The sequence below is a fragment of the Urocampus carinirostris genome, chromosome 3 (genome assembly GCF_059441175.1).
Source record: "Urocampus carinirostris isolate Australia breed hairy pipefish chromosome 3, RoL_Ucar_1.0, whole genome shotgun sequence".
Lineage (NCBI taxonomy): Eukaryota > Metazoa > Chordata > Actinopteri > Syngnathiformes > Syngnathidae > Urocampus > Urocampus carinirostris.
In genome coordinates, this window is record NC_142351.1 from 32087363 (window position 1) to 32108864 (window position 21502).

The 21502-nt window shown below is 39.0% G+C and overlaps 2 protein-coding genes and 1 pseudogene across 3 annotated transcripts; all 3 read left to right on the top strand.

Annotated features, from left to right (window-relative positions):
* Nucleotides 1–1633: 1633 nt before the first annotated feature.
* On the top strand, nucleotides 1634–1753 carry LOC148369465 (U2 spliceosomal RNA; annotated as a pseudogene).
* Nucleotides 1754–2371: 618 nt separating this feature from the next.
* Nucleotides 2372–7756, top strand: wdr12 (WD repeat domain 12). The gene is made up of 13 exons (XM_088329950.1): nucleotides 2372–2585; nucleotides 2732–2826; nucleotides 2925–3019; nucleotides 3092–3198; nucleotides 3263–3378; nucleotides 4413–4567; nucleotides 4648–4693; nucleotides 4793–4878; nucleotides 4954–5094; nucleotides 6084–6189; nucleotides 6273–6405; nucleotides 7371–7443; nucleotides 7553–7756. Exons 1-13 carry the CDS (start codon nucleotides 2545–2547, stop codon nucleotides 7628–7630), a joined length of 1272 nt encoding a protein of 423 aa, XP_088186076.1. The 5' UTR covers nucleotides 2372–2544; the 3' UTR covers nucleotides 7631–7756.
* Nucleotides 7757–9520: 1764 nt separating this feature from the next.
* On the top strand, nucleotides 9521–20199 carry ical1 (islet cell autoantigen 1-like). Of its 2 annotated transcripts, none has more exons than XM_088331493.1 (13): nucleotides 9521–9706; nucleotides 10241–10271; nucleotides 10349–10502; nucleotides 11672–11744; nucleotides 11818–11941; nucleotides 12733–12931; nucleotides 13005–13130; nucleotides 16145–16243; nucleotides 16308–16393; nucleotides 16836–16882; nucleotides 17946–18224; nucleotides 18777–18872; nucleotides 18956–20199. In XM_088331493.1, exons 2-13 carry the CDS (start codon nucleotides 10264–10266, stop codon nucleotides 19069–19071), a joined length of 1407 nt encoding a protein of 468 aa, XP_088187619.1. In that variant the 5' UTR covers nucleotides 9521–9706; nucleotides 10241–10263; the 3' UTR covers nucleotides 19072–20199. The 2 variants fall into 2 exon arrangements, with proteins under 2 accessions (XP_088187619.1, XP_088187620.1); XM_088331494.1 differs by having other exon boundaries at nucleotides 16311–16393.
* Nucleotides 20200–21502: the final 1303 nt, after the last annotated feature.

Sequence of the window (21502 nt, forward strand, 5' to 3'; positions counted from 1 at the left end):
CAAATTCCAGTGGCACACGAGACAAGGTCTTACGGGACACTAGTGTGCCCCGGCTTGAGAGCGTTCTCCATCCGGGCCGCGGTGCTATGGAATGCCCTGCCTCCGGAGATAGGATCTGCAACCTCAATGGAAGTTTTTAAATCAAGGCTTAAGACACACTTCTATTCCAAAGCTTATGATTGATGCCCACCTCATATTCTGTATTGTACTGTCTTTTTCTGACTGCCTGCCTGGTGGTGACACGAAGGAGAAGGACGATTCGAGATGAGTCAGCGGACCAGCGTTTGACCTGAAGCATGTGAACGCCTTCATGGACCAGCTGGCAGAGAAGGGAAGCTGCGTCGTGGGTGTCATAGACTTTCTGGACTAGTTTACAGACTGGGGGTGTCGCTGCTGTCATGCACTTTCCGGACAAATTTTCAACATGTTACCTAGTGTTTACTATGTTTGTGTACTGTAATGCTAAATGTAATTCACCCTGGTCATCCTGAAAGGGGGATACCACTTGTGCGGTCCCTTTTTAAGGTTTCTCTTTTTCCTCACGCTGAGGTTTTGAGTTGTTCCTTGCCCGCATGTCGGTCTAAGATCAGGTAATTGTGTCATTGGAAACCTGTGCAGTCCTTTGAGACATTTTTGTGATATAAATAAAGTTGACCTGACTTGACTTTGCACATTGGTTGAAAAACACCGGTGTAACTGACCAATTTATCTTCCACTATTCCTGTTCATCAATCAACTAAAAAAGGAATGTGAATAACAAGTGGAAAGGCCTGTAGCCATCCATGACTTTAACTTTTTGCCACAAGAATGAACCAGAATCAACCATTTTTCATCAACAATGAACTCCAATCAAAAACAAGTGCTATTGACAGCTACCAGACCACTCATCAATGACATCTTGTTGCAGAAAATATCAAAACTTAAAATAACAGCAGCAAAGCATGCGCGTGCACACACGCACGAACACGCGAGCGTACACACGCACATACACGCTCCTTTAAAATATTCCCCATCAGTAAATGGTTTTCTGTGCTTTGCTATGCAGTGAACAATGTGGTAGCTTGTGTTTTTAGCAGTGACAAAAGGTTTTCAGGGTCTGTGTTTGTTTGCCGCGCGTTTTAATGTCTCCGCCTTGAATTCATGTTCATGTTTCGTCTCGTAATGACGCTTAACACTTGACGTGCAAGGTACAACGCTCTCAGGGCATAATGCACAAAACAGGACGGTCATTTTTTGCACAAAGCCCGAGTCATCTGTCCACACTGGCTGAAAAGAACGCGATGTTTTCGTTCGAGGAGCCGTCATGATTCGTTCATTTATCGCGCGCATGTGTTTCTTTGGCTGGGTTAAAACACGTAAGACCACTGATGTAGGTGTACGTTGGGTCTGTCACCTAGCAATGAGCAAGGGGTCTTTACATTTCCTGTTACCATCTCCATGAACAAGTGTGTGATATCATACATTTTTAATTGCATGATAATTCTGAGGGGAAATATGCCTTTCTTTAAATGGTTAATTATGTGGTCTAAATGGCTTTGATGCTAGATCCTTAGCTTGGCCGCAAAACTTTGATGCTAGGTCCTTAGCTTGGCCTTGTTGTTTTTGGACTGTGGCTTTGATGCTATGTCAGTCCTTAGCTTGGCCTTTGCCATGATCTTTGATTTTTGCAATCCGGAGATGGAATAAGAGCTTGCTCTGTCCACTCCACGCATCGGCCCGGTATTGCAGTACCTCCGGGAACGGTGCATTCGCAATGATCGCAGCAAGGCTTTAGGGCTAGGACCTTAGCTTGGCCTTTTGGCTGAGAGTAAGTGTCCCGGCTCCTAGGCTTTGTAGCGTATTATGAACTGACCGATAACGGATAATGGATAATGAATAACGAAGATAGAACAATAACAATTTAGAATTCAGCATCTTGATATGGTACAATAAACGATAAGATTAAAGCTTCGTTTTTTTTTGTTTACTGTTGGCACTGTTGTGACGCAGATGTTTTTTTTTTACTTTAGCAGATCAATATATTATTATGTTTGTTTATTTTTAAAGAAAGAAAAATATTTACAGCTTGCACTGTCTCTTTTGTATGAGCGATAAAAGGAATCTAAAATGTGCATCACACGTTAAAAATATTTAACTCCGCTCACTTCCATACAACATGATGTGAATTATAAAAACTTCTACCTCTCACCTATGGAAGAGAAAATATTTGTAATTGAAAAAAAAAAGTGTGACTATAAAATATTTATAATTATGTTCGCAAATATCTAATTGCAATTTTAGTAGGACAACATAGAAGACATTTTATAAAAGCCCCAAAAAGACAAAAACTGTTTGATACTCATGTTATGTCTTTTCCCACAATGCATTTCGATGAAAGCGACTAATTTGGAAATCGGCTTTTCCGCCATCGCTTGCTTTTCCTACTGCTACCACATGGTCTGACTGCGACACGTTTCTAAAGAATATGTTAACAAACAAGACGTTCGGCGTATCTGGTTTTTAGTTTAATTATCTCAAAAAGTCAAGTAAACATAAACTGCTAAGATGTCACAATTACAAGCAAGGTTTTTTACAGATGATCCACGGTGAGCACGCTTCAATTACTTCGCTAAAATCAAACGTAGTGTGATGCTAAGTAGTGTTGTGTGATTTATAATTATGTTGTGCGATAATTATCGCTGTTTATTACTTGTTCACTCGTTTTGGGTCTTACAAAAGTTCTCGTTTTTAGCTATGTGGTAGATGATGTTCCATTCTCCATACCAGCCAAATCAGAAGTCTCGGATCTCAGCAATCTCATCAACAAATTATTACAGTCCAAAAATGGTTTGTTGATTCTTGATTTCCTTCTTAGTGTTTATTATGCACTTAAACATTAGCCATCACTGTAACTGAGGGACCTCTGTTGGTTTTCTCCTTCACAGCTCCTCACACCAATGTGGAGTTTGACTTTCTGGTTAAGGGTAACTTCCTTCGAACATCACTTTTCAATCATATGGAAACAGAAGGCATATCGACGGTATGGCCCAGTCTCACTTTTTAATATGCACATATGTGCACGATTTCATGTTTAACCTCGTATGTGCTTCAGGAAGATGTTCTGGAGATCGAGTATATAGAGCGGATCACAGCGCCACAACCTGAGGAGTGTATGATGCACGATGACTGGATTAGTTCTGTAGATGCAGATGCTGAGTGGTAAAATGATGATGAATATGCTCACTCTGACTTATCAACATAGTTGACACTATTATTTTGGAAGGATTCTTACGGGTTCTTATGACAAGACTGCCTGCATTTGGTCCTTGGAAGGCAAGAATATGACGAAAGTGGTTGGACACTCCGATGTCATCAAAGATGTCGCCTGGGTTAAGAGGGGTAAGGAGGCTATTTCTTCCCCCAAGAATGTCTGCTATACTATTTTACTTCTAATTTAAGTGCATTTGTTTGATTAACTCATGAAATGTACTTTTTACTAAAATGGCTGCAGTCTCAGTCTGATGACGAATATGTGCACACCTTGTCGAAATTTTGATTGCTTTACATCCATTGATAAGTTAATCGATGGCTAAACAACAGCATACGCTTTCATAAACAATATTTGACAATGGCAGTAATAATTGGTTTTATTATCTAAGTATAGTAGTGGGTGTTCATGCATGTAGAATTTGACCAGTCTTAATTTTAACAGTAATATATGTTGCATATTTTATGATGTAAAAGGAGACTATTGTTATACCGCCATCAGGTTAAAGCAGGGGTCTCTGAATCAAATGACGTGGGAGGCTGTCAGAGGTGGGGTCTGCATATGGATGGGCCAAATCATGTTTTCCACAAGAAAATCTCTGATAAAAACATTCCACCGTTGTCAAATATTTTATCTTTTTTTCCCCAACACAAACTAGGATTCAAGAATTGGGAAAAAACGTTACTAATTATTTTAGGATTACAGTTTTAAATTTTATTGTGCATTATACATGTTTCAATGACAAATTGTATTCTAAGTCCTATAAAAATAAACTAGTAAATAATGAATCCATAATTTGTGTGGGCTGCGCTCACATTAAAATTCGTAAAATTCAAACTATCATTCTAAAGAAACAATTTGTTTGCATTCCTTTAGTTTAGTTACACATGGAATCCCTAGCTGTTGTCGGAATTTTATTTATTCCCAAATTCATTTCAGGAATAAAGTTGCAATTATGATCCAAATAAATGATCTGACAATCGAAATAAAACAGATTTGTTTTTGTTAAGTAGCAACGGTGAAAACCTTTCTCTTATAATAGTTCCTTAGCTCAACAACTTGGAAACTTTTTTTTCACGATGGTGAATCATTTTAAAATGGCAATGAATGTTTTTTTGACAAAATGTCTTAATTATCCTGAATGTGACTCGTCTCAATTGGGTAGATGGCCTGACTTCAGTTCTTCTGACTGCCTCGCTGGACCAAACTATCATTTTATGGGAATGGAATTCTGAGAAAAATAACGTTGTGGCCAGACACTGCTGCCGGGGTCACATTGGAAGCGTTGAGACTGTCGCCTCGGACCCCACAGGCTCAAAGGTACACCCCTAATTTTAAGAATTGTGTGTCGGTTTGAGGTTAAGCAAACCTAGGTTTTGAGTCTCTCTTCTTTCTCTCAGTTTTGCAGTGGCTCTTGGGATAAAATGTTTAAGATATGGTCAGCAGGTACTGTAGTTTTCTCTATAGCTTATGAAGTACATTTCAAGTGCTCTTCAAAAGAGATTTTTATGTTATTTACAATAAAACATCTGCTTGTGTCTTCAGTTCCCTCTGATGAGGTAGAGGAGTTTGAGGAACCCGGAGACAGGCCAAGGAAGAAACAGAAGACCCAGCAGATGGGCCTTACTCGGGTCAGAATCCAAAATTCAGTTAGCTTGTTTTGCCAAGCTGGCGTGCCCCTTAAGCGTTACTTTCTTCCCGCCCAGACTCCTCTTATGACGTTATCTGGGCACACTGAGGCCATTTCTTCAGTGCTGTGGTGTGACAGTGAGGAAGCTTGCAGCGCATCCTGGGACCACACCATCCGTTTTTGGGATGTGGAGACTGGGGCTATGAAGACAACGTTGGTAAAAAATATAGACACTGGGACCTCGCTACTTCGCGGTTCCACGTTCGCGGGTTCAGAGCTTCCCGGGTCTAAGAAATAATAATAATTAAATAAAATAATTATATATATATATATATATATATATATATTTATTTATTTATTTATTTATTTAAAAAAAATATTATTATTATTATTTAAACTTCGCGGATTTTCACTTTTCGCCGGTGGTTTTGGTCCCCATTAACCGCGATAACCGAGGGATTACTGTATTCGATTTCTTTTGGTACCTTGAACGTCAAATAATCAATCTCAAAAGAAATGATATTTCAGATTTTTAAGGTATACAGTAATCCTTTATTCGTCGTGAGGGTTACGTTTCAAAAAGAACCTGTGATAGGAAAACGCTGTGGTGTAGAAGCCTATTTATTATTATTTAATTTTAATTTAATTTTTTACAGTTAAACAATTGCCGTAATTTACGGACTACAAGGCACACCCAAGAACCCCAAATTGGCCAGAAATTTGAAAGTGCGCCTTTTATAACCCGTAACTTCTAATATACCACAAAATACGGTGGATGCGATTGCAAATGCACACTGTAATTATTGGTGTATGTTACAACTCAAGGCTTGTCATTGCTGGCCCAAACCACAACACAGTGTATGCAACAAAATTTGAACCCGGGTAATAGAGAATAAGATCACAAGAAGTCTCAAAGGGCTGTAAAGACTACTATTACACTTCATCATCAATAGAAGTACAGGTAATAAACAGCATGTCCGGTTTTTTTCTTACTTCTTTATTGATACAAATAACTACTATACCATGAAATATTAACAGGTAGGGAGACTGTTTAGCCAATCAAAATGCAGAACACAATGCCAATGCGTGAAGTAGCAAAGTGATGAAAAGTAAACTGCGTTGTAGCGGTAGATTACTGACATTTACTGATACTGTGATTTAAACTGAAATTTTGCTAACATTTAAGCAAAACCATGTCCTTCACAGACAGGGAGTAAAGTCTTCAACAGTGTTTCCTACTCCCCCTTGTGTCGTCGGCTGGCATCCGGCAGCACCGACCGGCACATCAGACTTTGGGACCCCCGTACCAAAGGTACAAATTGCTTTTAAAAGGAAGGAAATCAGGTTGACTTCCACAACCCTTTACGAAATTCTGACCCACTTTAACTCTTTCAGACGGCTCACTGGTGTTGCTTTCACTGACCTCCCACACTGGCTGGGTTACCGCTGTCAAGTGGGCCCCGTCAGACGAGCACCAATTGGTTTCTGGATCCCTGGACAACCTTGTCAAACTGTGGGACACCAGAAGGTGTGAAATAGAAGTTTATTATATTTAGCTTGTTTATTTAATAAGTATTCATTTGACTGTTGTTATAGAAACCTGTCTTTTTGTGATAATACCTGAAGTATAAATCTCGAGCCAGGTGTGCCTCTTTTCACGACGACATCTCGCTCAGAGACCAAATTCACTTTTTAACGCATTTAATTTCCCCCTGTGTTTCTACCAAAAGCGGCATGAGAGCTTTAGCGTTTCTACTTTTAAATTCGGTAAGAAAAGATGTCGCTAGGGTTTTCTCCGTGTCTCTTAAGCCAATGAGATGCATCATCATTTGTATGCTAGTGACGTTTATATCCTTTTCCACGATATTTATTCAAGCATATCGTTTGCGCAAGTTATTTAAAAAAATGAGAAATGATACAAAACACTCTTGTGGGCTTTTTGGATGAATGTTTGTAGATTTCAAAGATTTTGGAGATTTGAATCTATGAAACGGAACATAGGACAAATAATCCCCACTCGATTCCCAAGGTTTCAACTGTGACCTTGTCCCATAGCTGAAGAAAAATAAGTATCCTTCTCGCTTGGAGTATTTTGTGACATTTTATGAGAGAATAAAAATGACTGACAAAATGATCCTCAACAATCTTAAGTAACTTTGGGAGGGAGACAGCAGGGATATTTGATATGGGACACAGACTCGGGCATTATTATTGATTTATATATTTTATGAAATCATCAAACAGTGAAATCAAATGTACTGAAGAATTAGCTTTCGTCTGGACATTGGGTTTGGCCATTTTGCCAATTTTGCACTTAAAATATATGATGTGTGGCTCTCAATGAAAAAATAAATCGAAATATTTTGCGTTTTGATTTAAAAAGATTCCCGACATCTAATATAAATACTGTACAAGAAGGATTCTGTATGTGTTCTAGTCCGCTCATATACAGCATAAATTTAATTGATGTATTTTTTTTTAATGCCATTTTAGCTGCAAAGCTCCTCTTTATGACCTGGCAGCACATAAAGATAAAGTGTTCTGTGTGGACTGGACAGAAAGCGGGGTAAGATCACTTGAAAATGAACATAAATGTCATATCTTATTCTATTTATATGTTTATTTGAATATTCTTGTGTTTGGTGTGTGTGTGTTTGTGTGTCGTTTTCTTTCAGCTGATGTTGAGTGGCGGAGCGGATAACAAATTGTACACCTACAGATACTCGCCGTATCCCACTGATCCGGGAGCATGATATAATCAGATTCTCTGAGAAATATTCCCCTGTACCTAAGGCTTTTGTGAATCATGTCGGTTCTTTTTAATCTCCTTAGTGAGAATGTTGCTAATGTAAACCATAAAAGACAAATGGATCTAGCCATTCAAGTGTTGAGTCTTAATTTCAGCTAAGAATGGGTAAAATGTTTCCTAGGTTTTAACGTTCTTTTTTTTATGTTTGCATTTGTATGCCTTTGGTTAGTTAATTTTTATTTATTTACTCTGACCCAGCCTTATTCCCCACATTTGAAACCATTAGGTATTGGTCAAATACAAGTAATCAAAAATACTAGTTGAGAATGTCTCAAACCACACTTAATAATTTTCTCACGAAAGTGGCTCACACCAAGACACTTATTTTACATCGACAAAACTAACACAATATTACCGAACATTCATTTTCCAAATTACATTTAAAAAAAAAGTTAAAAACAACTTAAGCATTTCTGGAAAAGAAAATATGTGTCAGAAAACACATGCAGCACCAAAATTCCCGACTACTGCTGCATAAAGTCAGGTCTAAAATTTGGGGAACAATTTGGTTTCTGTTAGTAGGTCTATTACCTTACACGTCTGAATAAAACACAGAGACAAGTGACATTAATATTTGCTCATGAGATGTTTCACAGTCAAAGCCTGATTCACATCTCACCAGAACTGCATCAGCTCCCCCATTTTGTTACAAACATTAAACAGACCGGAGGAAAATAAACATGACAATGCAGCAGCTTATTTGGCGAATGGTTGAGTGTTTCATAAGGTGATACAACTATTTGAAGCAAGGAAAACATTTTACTCAACTGTAAGAGTCCTATATAATTAAAACGGTTCTAATTCCAATTTGAATTCTAACATTGTAGGAAATAGATAATAAATGTATTTATAATTATCTCATCAGTTTCTTTTTTTTCTTCTACATGAAATTTACTATAAATGCATTCGTCAAACGAAAACCGGTGAAAGTAATAACACAACAGGCTGTAAAAGTACCACTGATAACAACTTGAGAGAAAACGGCTTTATTAAGACAGTATTATTAAACCACTGCCATGAGCGAGAGCTTGTTTGGTGTGTTGCAAGTAATCGCCCAATTATATTTTTGCGAACAAACATGCCATTGTACTGGATCTTTACTGTTTGCATTTATCGGCCATTTTATTTACCAATTAACTGCTCTAGATGTATTAGTGGGAAATATATTTCATAACCTATTTTGTCTGATAAAAGTGCTTGAAATTGCACTGCACAAATCTAATTTAAAATAAATGAAATTATGTAAAAGTCTTGCACAACAATTTGCTGATTTTAATTATTATTTTCCTTAACAAGGTTAGAACATTTAAGTATTTTTGTTGTTGCACTGATGGAAAGGTTTTTGCTCATTTAAAGGTATTATTTTTCTAGGAAGAAAAACGGTTTTTACTGTAAGGTAATATATTTTTATCTATTAACCAAAGTGAAAACCTGGTGTCACAGTGAACACAAATGATTACAAAAAACTTTTCGAAACATTTCACTTGTGCCGGGAATGAAATTACCTCAAGATTTTTTTTTTAATAAAAAAAGGAAGTGTTCCGTGACTCAAAAAACTGATAAACTCGGTATTAAAGGGGCAGTGTGTATCCATTCAATAATTTAAAAAAAAACCCTATCATATAATTGTTAATTTTTTTATTAGTATGTATAAATCCAGGAATTTGTTTTTTTTTTTACATAGCAGATTCCATGCCTAGTAATCGCTGTGTTTGTCATCTTGCTGCTACACTGGTTTTCCGTCGCATTAGACATAACAGCGCTATCTTGTGGTCAAATATTCCTCAATTTCCATTTAAGAAAAATCCAAATTTGCCATCCTCTAGGGATTTTTCCACGTAATAACTCATTTGCATATCCTGTTTCTCTGACTCACGATGATGGCTGTCGCGAGAGGACCTTAATCGAGCTACTATCAGATGCTGGCACTAAAAAGCAACTTGAAGATTACTGCAAGGTTTCATATCTTCTCTACACGAATGATTCACAAATAACACCCAAGGCTTACCCTCTGCTCGTCGTAAGTTGCCAAAGTTTTTAACGTTACTCATTTTAGCATTGCAGCTAACTAGCTAGCCGACGGACTAGCGCAACATCACTTGTTTTATCGTGAGCACATCGACAAACATTCTATTGAATCTCCTTTTCAACCTGTCGCCGTAGCCGTGATTATTGTACGCTAAAATATATTTCAGAAATAAGTTTTTCGACTCTAGTGCCTGGGAAATGAGCACCTGCTTGGACAGCCAGCTGTTGTCAGAGCTTCAGTAGCAAGCATTCCTTCCATACGAGCACTCATTTTTGCTTTGTTCAGCTTGAAGAAAGATGAAGCTAATGAACTGTAGCCACACTGTGAAGGATCAATTGTCCAAGTAATGAACAGAAGTAGAGTCTCACACACACCTTTCTAAATTTAAAGTGTTTAGATTGTTGTCAAACCTATAATTTCTTTACATGGAGATGCTCCCAGCTAAAATAACAAAGTCATCAGGATTGTTGGGAAGTTGAAACATTTGGACGAATTTGAATAACTGTCTTCGCTTTTTACATCCAGAGCTGAAAAGACTGATTCCAATCATGGATGGGTATGTATGCATATGAATTCAGAGCGAAAGACCCTGCCATCAAGAATTCTGTAAAAACTATTTTTTTCCCCCTGAAGGCTTGTCGGGGAACTACTCGGCGAAGACAGCTCGGTGGTGGCACGCATGCAGAAGAAGTTCTGGAAAACCAAGCAGGTCCTCATCAAAGCCACAGGCAAGAAGGAGGACGAGTATGTGGTGGCCTCTGATGCTGATCTGGATGCCAAGCTTGAGGTAAAAGAGTGCAAAGTTACGGCTATTACCATTAAGTCAAGTCAAATCTTATTTATTTGTATAGCCATTAATCGCAAAATCTGATCTCAATGATTATTCGGGCTATAGATAGGGGTTAGTTAGAATGGGCGCTATATGTCGAAGTGTCCTTGGGCAAGACACTGAATCCCTAATGCCCCCAATAAGCAGGTAGGCGCTTTGCATGGCTGACTTTCTATAAGTGTGTGAGTGTGTGTGAATGGGTAAGTGTGAAGCACATTGTAAACCGCTTTAAGAGGTCTTCATTGACTTGAAAAGCGCTATATAAATGCAGATCATTTACCATTAGTGGTAGATTTCTTTGACTTTATGGATGGAGATCACTGCTTTTGGTGTTCATGAACAATTTAAGTTAAACTCAATGTCAGACTTGAGATGAGTGATAAAGTATCCCCGTACTCAAACAATTTGGATACATTTATATTACAAGAATAAGTTCCTTTGTATTAATTGAACAATAAAAGAATTGTATTTTCCGATCTAACAGTTGTAAAGGCTTATAAGGGGTACCTTCAAAAATAGTCTTTTGTGAAATAATTATTCATGTATAAGAGCACAATCAAAACGACTAAGAGCTATGGTCGCATGAAAAAGTCAGATAATGAAGATATATATCTTTCGTAGAACATGAGTTAAATTAATGCTTTCATAAATGGTCACTGCATGCTGTAGTATTTCATTGTAATTACGCGTTTCAAATTTTATTGAGAAGACTTTCTGGTCCATTAGACACAATGGGTTGTATTAGGAGTCCCTCTTAGTCCAGAAAGTATGGTATTTTTAATGTTAGTTTAGCATGTTGATCTAATAATAGTAATAGATGGGTAATAAGGGGACATTTTTCAAACAAGGTAGATCGGTTACAATACTTGTTTTAACTTTCAAATAGCTTTTATTTCCTCACAATCTAGTTGCTTGTTTAAACTAGCTGTGTATCTGCCTGCATTTTCTCTATGTCAGTGGGTTATTTTAAGAAACCATGACCGATCGATCTTACCAGAAAACCTATAAATAAAAATAAAAAAAACAATATGGTGTAACAGTCAAAGTGACATCAAATAAACTAATTTGTACATTTAGTGTTGCTTTTGAGCTGTCATATAGTTAGCTTTCTTTCTTGTTCCTGTAAGTTCTTCCGCTCGGTCCAGTCTACCTGCACCGAATTGCTCAAGCTGATTGAAAAGTACCAACATCGAATCACACGTGAGTTGATCATGAGCAGAGCTTCATTTTTTTTCTGAATTCAAAATCGCTAAGACTTGTTTTTTATCTGCAGGTTTGTCCCAGGAGGAGAACGAGCTCGGCCTTTTTCTCCGCTTTCAAGCCGAACATGACCGCACCAAGGCTGGGAACATGATGGATGCCACCAGCAAGGCCCTTTGCACTTCAGCCAAGAAGAGGTTAGAGGCCGTAAATGACTGCGTAACACTGTCCACCTTTTTAAATACAGTGGAACCTCGGTTTTCGACCATAATCCGTTCCAGAACCCTGTTTGAAAACCGATTTATTCGAATACCGAAAATCGTTTTTCCCATTAAAAGTAATGTAAAATCGTTTTAATCCGTTCCAAAACACCCTGAATGTTTACCATTAACGTAAACATGAAGCTAACCCAGGCTAATCGTGACATGAACGTGTAAAAATAAAAAAATCAGGCCGTTTACACGTCATTTAGCACCCGGGTCTTCACAAAAAGTGGTGAGCGGTTAAAGGATAAAGAAAAGAATTATGAATAGGATTTCTTACCTTTGTGGTGGTCTGCAGAAGCCATGCTGTATGTATAGCAAGATTGGAAACTCGCACACCTTCTTCATATTTTGCTATTATTTCTTTCTTAAATGCAATAGTTGTACGCACTACTCTTCCTTTTTAACCTGTAGCAACTTTGCTGCTTGCACCGAACTTCTTTCGAGGCATAATTAGGGGTTAAAACACTCCGTTCAGCGATATTAAATACGAAAGCAAAAAGAAGTGCGCTCTCACGTGACAACAGTTCTTCACGAGGGGTGGGGGCAATCTACACCCGTACGCCGCTCAGCATCGCCCCTAGCGTACCGGCGTTCGAACTCCGATTTTTTTGAACGAAAAGCAAAGCAAGAATCTCTCAAAATTTTTGGTCGAGAACCGATTTGTTCGAACTGAGAGGCGTTCGAAAACCGAGGTTCCACTGTAAACTCTTTTCTGTCCACAGGATGGCGCTTTGTCCACCTCTCCAGCGCCTGCACCAGGAAGTTGAGACTTTCCGCCGACGTGCCATCGCAGACACGCTCCTCACCGTTGGCCGCATGGAGAAAGCTCGAACAGAGTACAGAGGCGCTCTGCTCTGGATGAAAGATGTCTCTCAGGAACTTGACCCGGACACCTATAAACAGTTGGAAAAGTTCCGGAAGGTATTGGGTCACCTTCCCAGTCTGGGCCTTGTTTGTCGATGTGGTTACACTGATCAGTTTAACCTGTTAACAGGTTCAAGGCCAAGTAAGGGGAACAAAGAGCCAGTTTGAGAAGCTAAAGAACGATGTGTGCCAGAAGGTGGACATGCTCGGTGCCAGCCGCTGCAACATGCTGTCACACTCACTTTGCAACTATCAGGTTGGCTAAACTACTCATCTGGGTGTGTTTGAATAATGCAAATTTTCAACCAAAACAATCCAAAGCACGCAACACATTGTGAAGGTTCACAACCACACTGATACATTCTGGTGGTAGTAAAATTACACATTATTACGTATCTGTTGGCTATCGGGAACAGTGTAAGATAGGGCAGTGTTTCTTAACTGGTGATTCGTTACCCAAAAGGGCTTGTATTTTTCGGCCTTTGCTTTCGCGAAATAATGCTAACCAAAGAACTGAGGGTCTATGACTTAACAATAGATGGCAACATGCCCTACCAATGGGAGTTGACACTAGCCCTTTGCACACTACAGAAAAAGACTGATAAAATGTGTTTATACTTTTTGAGCATGGCAAAACACACAGAAAAGAAAAGCTTAGAGTGTTTTGTGCAGAACATGAAAGCATGAAGCCGTCGTTTCATGTTTGTGCATGTTTAGTCTGGTAAAAATGGCTGGAGCTATTGAAGTAAAGTGCTTTAGATTTCATTAAAATGCAGCTAATTGAGTATTCAATGGAATCTGATTACTTGAAGTTGTTTAAAAAACAAAAACAAGAATATATTCCATCTCTGCTTTAAACTGCACAATCCTTTCATTCCAAACATTTGAGAAGTGGATTTTTATTTATTGATTTGGGTCGCGGCTTGTAATTAGGGTGGGATCGTGGGTCCTTAAAAATTTGAACATTTGAGAACTACTGAGATAAAGGATATTAAAGAGTCATCAAATGCTGACTAAATTCTGTTAAATATTTTTTTATTGACTTAGGTAAGAGGCAAATATGCACGAACAATCACAGAGGTCCCTCGAATCCTTAGTCTTAAAAAGCTTTAAATTTGGTCTTCTAAAAATAGGGCCTTAATTGACATTAAAATGTCTTAAATGCAGTTTTCGGAAGTCTTAAAAATGTGAACACATTAATTGGATTCATACTCGTTTGAACTAAAAAGATTTGGTAAAAAAAAAAAGAAGTCATTTTTCATGCATCGTGATAAAAAGGCCCATGCATGTAGCAGAAGAGTAGTTATCCGCCAAATTTGATTGAGGATCCATGATGTACTGTAAACATCCATTTTATTTATTGTTTTCCATGCCCAAAACCTTGGAGAGGGCTATGTTTTAGAGGGGAAGTTTTCAACTAAACCAAAATGGATTAATAAAAACTAATTAAAAAAAATGTTTAAAACTTCCCCTAATACATGTGGTGTCTTTTTTGTTTGTTTTAATTCATTTATTTATCAACTTGGTCTTAAATTTGATTTCAAATGACATTTTAAATGTCTTGAATTTAACTTTCCTTAAGTTGTAGGAACCAGTAAATATCGATTTAATAAAAATGCTCAAAGGTCGGCAGTAGCTCAGGAGGTAGAGCGCGCGTCTGGGGATCAAGAGATCTCGAATCCCGGCTCCTCCGTGTTACATGTCGAAGTGTCCTTGGGTAAGACACTGAACCACTAATGCCCCCAATAAGCAGGTTGGCGCCTTGCATGGCTGCACGGCCGCTATTGGTGTGTGAGTGTGTGTATGAATGGGTAAATGTGAAGCACATTGTAAAGCGCTTTGGGAAGTCTTCATTGACTTGAAAAGCGCTATATAAATGCAGATCATTTCATTTTCGAGAAATTTTCAAATATATTACTTGGCTTGAATAACCTATTCAAGAGGCTGACTTGTTCCTACTATGGATGCCGGAACAAAAAAATCTGAAGTTCTTCTTACACAAACTGAAACCTTCCACAGCTGGGTGATTTTAAACGAGTTGCACTATTCAGGCATCTGCTGCTTGACATCTTCCATTTCACCTTTTGAGCTTTTTTTTCAACTCATTTCCCTCACCAGAAACGCCTGTTAGCCACTTGGCTGTGCCCCTGTTACTCATCCTTAGCCGCCATTATTTTTAGCTGCATTAGGTTAAAAAAAAAAAATTGGAGTCTTTCAATGTCACTCGATTTCCACAGCTAGTTTTGCTCTTGGCAAGCTTTTAGTCGCCATTTTTATTAGTTTATTCCGCTAGCTTAAGTTAGCCTCTTTTCGCTGGCCTACTCCAGCGCTGACTGACTTTTAGCGGCTACAGGAAAATGCAGCTCGCTGGGTCTTTGTTGTCAATTTACTCCGCTTTCCATGTTTTTCCAAAATTAATTTCACAAAGGGGTTTTCTTTTAGGCTTTGCAAGAATGACACTTTTTCACATGCACATGATCTATGAGACAGTGACCTCAAGTGGTCAATTATTTCACACTGTCACTTTAAGATAAACGACAATGTTAAAATCCATGGAAAAGCTGTACTTGTATTTTAGTCAACTGTCTAGGCAGCACGGCATATGAGTGGTTAGCTCATCCGCGGCACAATTCTGAGGTCATGGGATCACATCCAGGTACCAGCCTTCCTATGCAGAATTAGCATGTTCTCCCCGTGCCTTTGGGGTTTCCCTACAGGTACACTGGTTCCCTCCCACATTCCAAAAACATGCATGTCAGGTTTTTTGGCCAGTCCAAGTTGTCCCTAGGTGCGCATGAGCGAGTGAGTTGTCTGTCCCTGCGATTGGCTGGCAACAAGTTCAGGGTGTCCCCTGCCCACTGCCCGAAGATAGCTGGGATGGGCTCCAGCACCCCCGCGACCCTACTGAAGATAAGCGGTGCAGATAATGGTTTTAATTAATAAAGTTGAAATAGTTTTTACTCAAATGGATGTAACACAGCAACAAGTATATGTTTTGCTAGACAAGCCATGGTGATTAGCATTGGCCCAGCTCAGAAAGAAGCCGCCCTGCGGTGGGACTATCTGCTTCATTTAGGATGACAGTAAGATTATAGGAATTGACTGAGAGATTAAACAGGGTAGAAAGGGAAAAGTTGTTGGAAAGACTCAAATAAACTGGTTGCAGCAGTAGATAATGCAGTGTATTACCACAATGACATTAAGTGTAAGCTGGTTGGAAATGAAGATGGCAATTACCTATCTTGTATTTTATCATTCCTGTCTTTGCAGACCACCTTGCTTCAGTTCTGGGAAAAGACAGCCCAAGTCTTGTCAAGTATCCATGATGCTTTCCAGGGACACGTGCCTTATCAATTCACCCAACTCAAGGTGGGTAGCTGCTGGAAATCCATTCCTTTTTAGCCTTTGTTTTTATGACCCAACCCATCCCTAGCAGGACCTGCGGGACCCGTTGGAGCAAATAACCGCAACACAGAAAACAGATCCAGATGAGATGGTTCTCAACGAAAACACTGACAGGTGTGTTAAGCCAAACTAGTTATTCCCCTTTTTATTAGAATTACAGGATAACGTCAGATCCATTCAATGACCTCTATCAAATGATTATTGTATTTTCTAGTTTTTCAACTCTGGTTTTCAGTGAGGCAGTTTACCCCCAAAAGTTCCAAGATGTGTGAAACACAAATACTGCCATTATTGTACATCTTGTTGCTGTTGCAAGGTTTTAAAATTGTAATTGTAGTTTGTAGTGTCCAAGTTTTTTTATATTCTGTGCATGTCAACATTTTAAGCTCTTATATCTTTGATGTTGATCGTACTTGTCAAATTTTTTGAGTATTTGCAAACTCTAACATGACAAACATTTTATTTGGAATATTTCACAGTTGCTGATAAGTGTTTATCCTTTGTCAGTTACAACATACAGTACTTCATTATTAATCAAGATTTCCCCCCCCCCTAGTTTGGTGTGCTTTGATGACGAGGCACCAGGAAGTGCAGCTAACACAGGTAAGAATTAAAAGGACTTGCAAATCCAATTTTCACTCCCTGCAGGGTTTACCCGAGCCTGCTGGGCCATGACGCAATTAATTAAAGTAATGTCGTATTGACATACAAACTCCTCCGTTCAATTCACAACTCCAGCCCCCTTGTACACCTTAAATAGATTTAATAACAGTCCCACTGAGTGGCAAATTGGATTCAGCAGACAGCGTTTATAGTCTGACGACCTCAGAAATCAATATTCATTGTTAATAACTTGTTTTTCTCTCACAAACCTTCCTTTTTAGAAATTCTTGTTTAAGACAACTATTGTCTTCGAGTGCCGTGTGGCTCAATCAGTTTGACCATAAAAATACATGCAATCTCTGAAAAGGAAATTTTTCTCTTCTTCTCTTGCTTTCTCACTCTCCCAGCCCCCCACACCCCTCTCTGAACGACTCAATCCGGTCCAGATTTTGGACTTGGTTCAACCCGTTACTACCTTTAGTCATGGGTTGAGCCTGATCACCTGACCATTTCCACAAAATGAAGCCTCGTTTTTACCAGTCACGTAACAAGGCTCACAGACACACACTTGAAAACAGGGCTTCATTTTGCACGCCCACTTTGACCCGACACAAGTTTTAAAACTGCGGGTCAATTTGCCCATCATAGTCCCAACCCTGACCGCAAGGCTTTTAGCAAGTTATTCGGGGAAAACCTCTTTGGTTTAACTCTCAGTTCTGGGGAAGCAAACCGCCTCCCCAAAAACTGCCTGAAGAGGGACGAGTATCTGCCTGAGACGTACCTCAAGGAGTGGTACCCCAAAGACCCAGGCGGTTAAGGGATCCATAATCTGCCCGAATGAACTTTTTATAACCACAACAGAACAAATGGATTCACATCGAATTGATGATAAAACTCTTCAATAAGACATTTAAAGTGTTTCATTTTTAAAGTTCATATTTTCAATTGAGTGTTCCTTATATTAAAACAAAAACATGAAAGTGGTGTATTCACAAAGTCATGAAGCTTCTTTCTGGATGGAGATGTTAGTTGCGGCATTCTTAACCTTTAATTCCACCCAAAGGCATCTTGCCAGACCCCCCTCGCATCGAGTCGCGACCTGAAGATGAAGATGGTGAACAGGGCGACATGGCTTTCCTCAAAGACTTGCTCAGCCCCAGCCCGGGGGCCTCTGATGATTTCAGCAAAGAGTGGCAGGACGCCTTTGGGCTCTTTGATGATCCCGTCGCAACCAAGCCACATTTACCGGCAGGCCTTACTGCCGTTCCACAGCAGGTCACCTCTACCAGCCCTTCTGGCTTCCTGCCTTCCCAGTTACTGGACCACAGTCTGAGTTCCGCAGGTGAGTCTTGTGAAACAGAGGTAAGATCTCAAGCCTGACTCTCACTTGAATTTTGGCCCGGGTCAGGCACAATATCTCATTACGTTCAGGTCGGTTGGGTTTCTCTCTTGCTGAATTTTATTTTTTATCATTATCATTTTTTTCACCCAATATTGTTTTAGTCTGTCTCTCTCTTAAAGGGCTGTGCTAGATTCTTAAGGACGTACTGCAGCTGTGTTTTATTACCAATTTCTTTCAACTCTTAAAAAAACAAAATGCAGTCAATGATGGAAAATTGTCAGATAATCTAACCTCTGCAGATACAGAAATAAGAGACGTAAACTTTTACGCTTTCTTGTTTAACTCTGATGTAGTTGCAAAAGACGGGCTTTAACTAGTTAGGAAATCACCTCTCTTCCTCCTGAGTTTTCACAAATTAAATGCAATTTTAGCTTTAGTTTAGGTTCAGTTGTTAATCGAGCGTGTTGGGTCACGTCGGGCTGGATTTTTTTAGTCCTGATCTTACCTCTACTGTGAAAGCAGAACACTTTTTGACATGTGTATGTCCATTAGGCTGGTCTACACCTCCCATGTTCCAAGCACCGCCCCTTCAGCCACCTCTTACACAGAACCAGCCCGCTACACTGGCTCCAGCCTCTGTAGCCAATGGTAAACTGCAAATTATGTCATCCTTATGATCATTTTTACGATAAAAATCCCGGGTTACTAATCAAATGTCAACATGGGTGTAGCTACTGCAGGTGGATCCAAAGATATGTCTGCTTGGTTCAACCTGTTTGCGGACTTGGATCCACTCGCCAATCCTGACGCTATTGGACGCTCTGCAGATGAATTACTGAACGCCTAAAGAAGATGTCTACACACACCGCTTATTGTTAATGCTAAACATCAGTTGCTAATGTGTAAAAAACACCCAAATATGTTCTAAGAGGTTTTGGTAAATTAGTAAGAAGCTAAGGCGGAGAGTTTTTGAACTCTAGTAGCGTTTAAGTCTCAAATAGCTGGTGTCAATTGTTTCCAGTTGAAAGAAATGGAAACGAGCTAACTTCCTTTTGGAGAGCCAACCTTTAAGTTTGTTAACACTTATGAATTCCCTTATTATTTCTTATGAAAATGTTGCACCTTTTCCACTCTTTGTTCTGGTTCTTGTGCTTACAAGGGTTTATGTTTTTTCCAATGAATGATTTGACATTTGAGTACAATATTGTGCGCGCTGTTCTGTTCTAAGTGCACATTTCACATGATTCTGTGGCAACTTTCCCCACGGCCAATCAAAGCTCTGTCTCAACTTTACAGAGTAATGTCAAGAATCTGCATCTTTGGCATAGTGTGTTTACAAACAAAAGTTCTGAAAATGTCGTACTCGCCACAAAATCTCTGTTAATTAATCTCCCAGCGAAGTGCAAAATCTGTGATTCGCATAAATATAAAGGACTTTTGGCCCCAGAGTTTGTAACCGTGTTGGCATGGAAATCAGGACTGCCAATCATCAATACTTTGTTCTGTAAAGCTTTTTGTATATTGTTGCTGTATTTTTTATCATACCCTTTTTCTTCTATGAGCAACGTGCCATAATAGTAAGACCAGAATCTGCTTCTGTTTCGATTAAAAGCTTGTTTTTATGCACATTTGAATGTAAAAACTGTACTTCGTCTCTGAACTTTGAAATTTTCGACATCATAGAATTACATTGTCTGAAAGGTGGTTACGCAAGGACCTGGAGAAGTGTAGTTTATTGTTACTACTGCTGTATTACGAAGAATACTTATGTGATACAAAGACACTACTTTCTGTCATATTGTGAGCTTTAAAGGTGTTCTATCCTGACGGTAGCATTTACTCTCACCTGCTGTCTATTAATTGCAATTCTTCGAGAATGTATATTTATTCACAAAAGCTTTGATCGGTGTATTTTATTTACTATTCAGAATTTATACGGGGAATATGCTTAAAAATAAACTGAAGCAAAAGTGAATTATTTTAGCCATTGCCAGTTGTGTTTGTTTATCTTCGTTTATTGTGCCACATGACACATGGCAGCAATTTCGACGTGCGTTGGCTTTGTGACCAATCGGGTCTCTTATTAGGTACTGACCAATCGACGAATGAATAATGACTTGCTGTTTGTTGACAAGATTGTGGAAACCTGGGCAGTGTTAGTTGGATGAATAATTTGATAACGGGACCTTGCATTATTTAGTGCCTCCTTGTCGTTTAAAAAACAATTATTTTGAAAGAATGGTTTTAGTAATAGATAGATAGATAGATACTTTGTTCATCCCCGAAGGGAAATTCACATTTCCAGCAGCATCCCTGAGCTGAGAACAATCGAGAACAATCGAAAATAACACGGCAGCTGCTGGAGTGGCTGCCATTCGTGACGGCGCCGGAAGAAAAGATTCAATTTGAATCATGTACAAACAAACAAAATATTCATGTTTCAATAAGCAGAAATACATAAACGTGCATTTTACAAAATACTTGTAGGTTGAAAAATAAGCATGTATTTAACATAACACGAGGTTTACCTAGAGTAGGGGTGGGCAAACTACGGCCCGCGCCCCACTAGGCATTTTAATCTGGCCCACCACCGGAAAATATACATTTATATTATATGTAATGAGAAATAAAATACTACTGATAGAAAGACGTGGGTTTGGTGCCACTCTTGTCCCCAGTTTCCCTCTCCTGTGATAAATTGGATAGTTCTACTATATCATTTTTTCTCATGTACTGCTGAGGTAACGGATTCGAGACTGTCGGCAGAGACAGAAATCAAATCAATATTCTTTTTCCTCCCAGCGCGGCCCCTCTGCCAAATTTATCAATCCAATGTGGCCTGCAACAGAAAGTAATTGCCCAGGCATTACTTAAACGGAGCTCACGTAATTGCCATTTTGTCACTATGGGTACCGAAAAAACCTCAAGAAGGCAAAAAAAGACTTAAAATTGAGTGTTTTAGTCACTTTACGTCTTTGTAGGTGGTATTCTTCTTTGTATATTTTAGCACCCATTTTAGGTTCCACTATACCATACAGTGACATCTACTGGTCAAATTATACACACTGTCCCTCTAAGGCAGGGGTGTCAAAATCATTTTAACTCGGGGGGCCACACGATAGAACAAACATTCTGTCGGGGGCCGGACTAGTAGATTAAAGAGAAAGAAAAAGAGAGATAAAGAAATAAGAGAAAGAGGGAGGGAAAACGAAAGAGGGTGGGACAAAGAAAAGGAGAGAGAGAGTGTGAGAAACAAAAGAGATAAAAAGCGAAGTCAT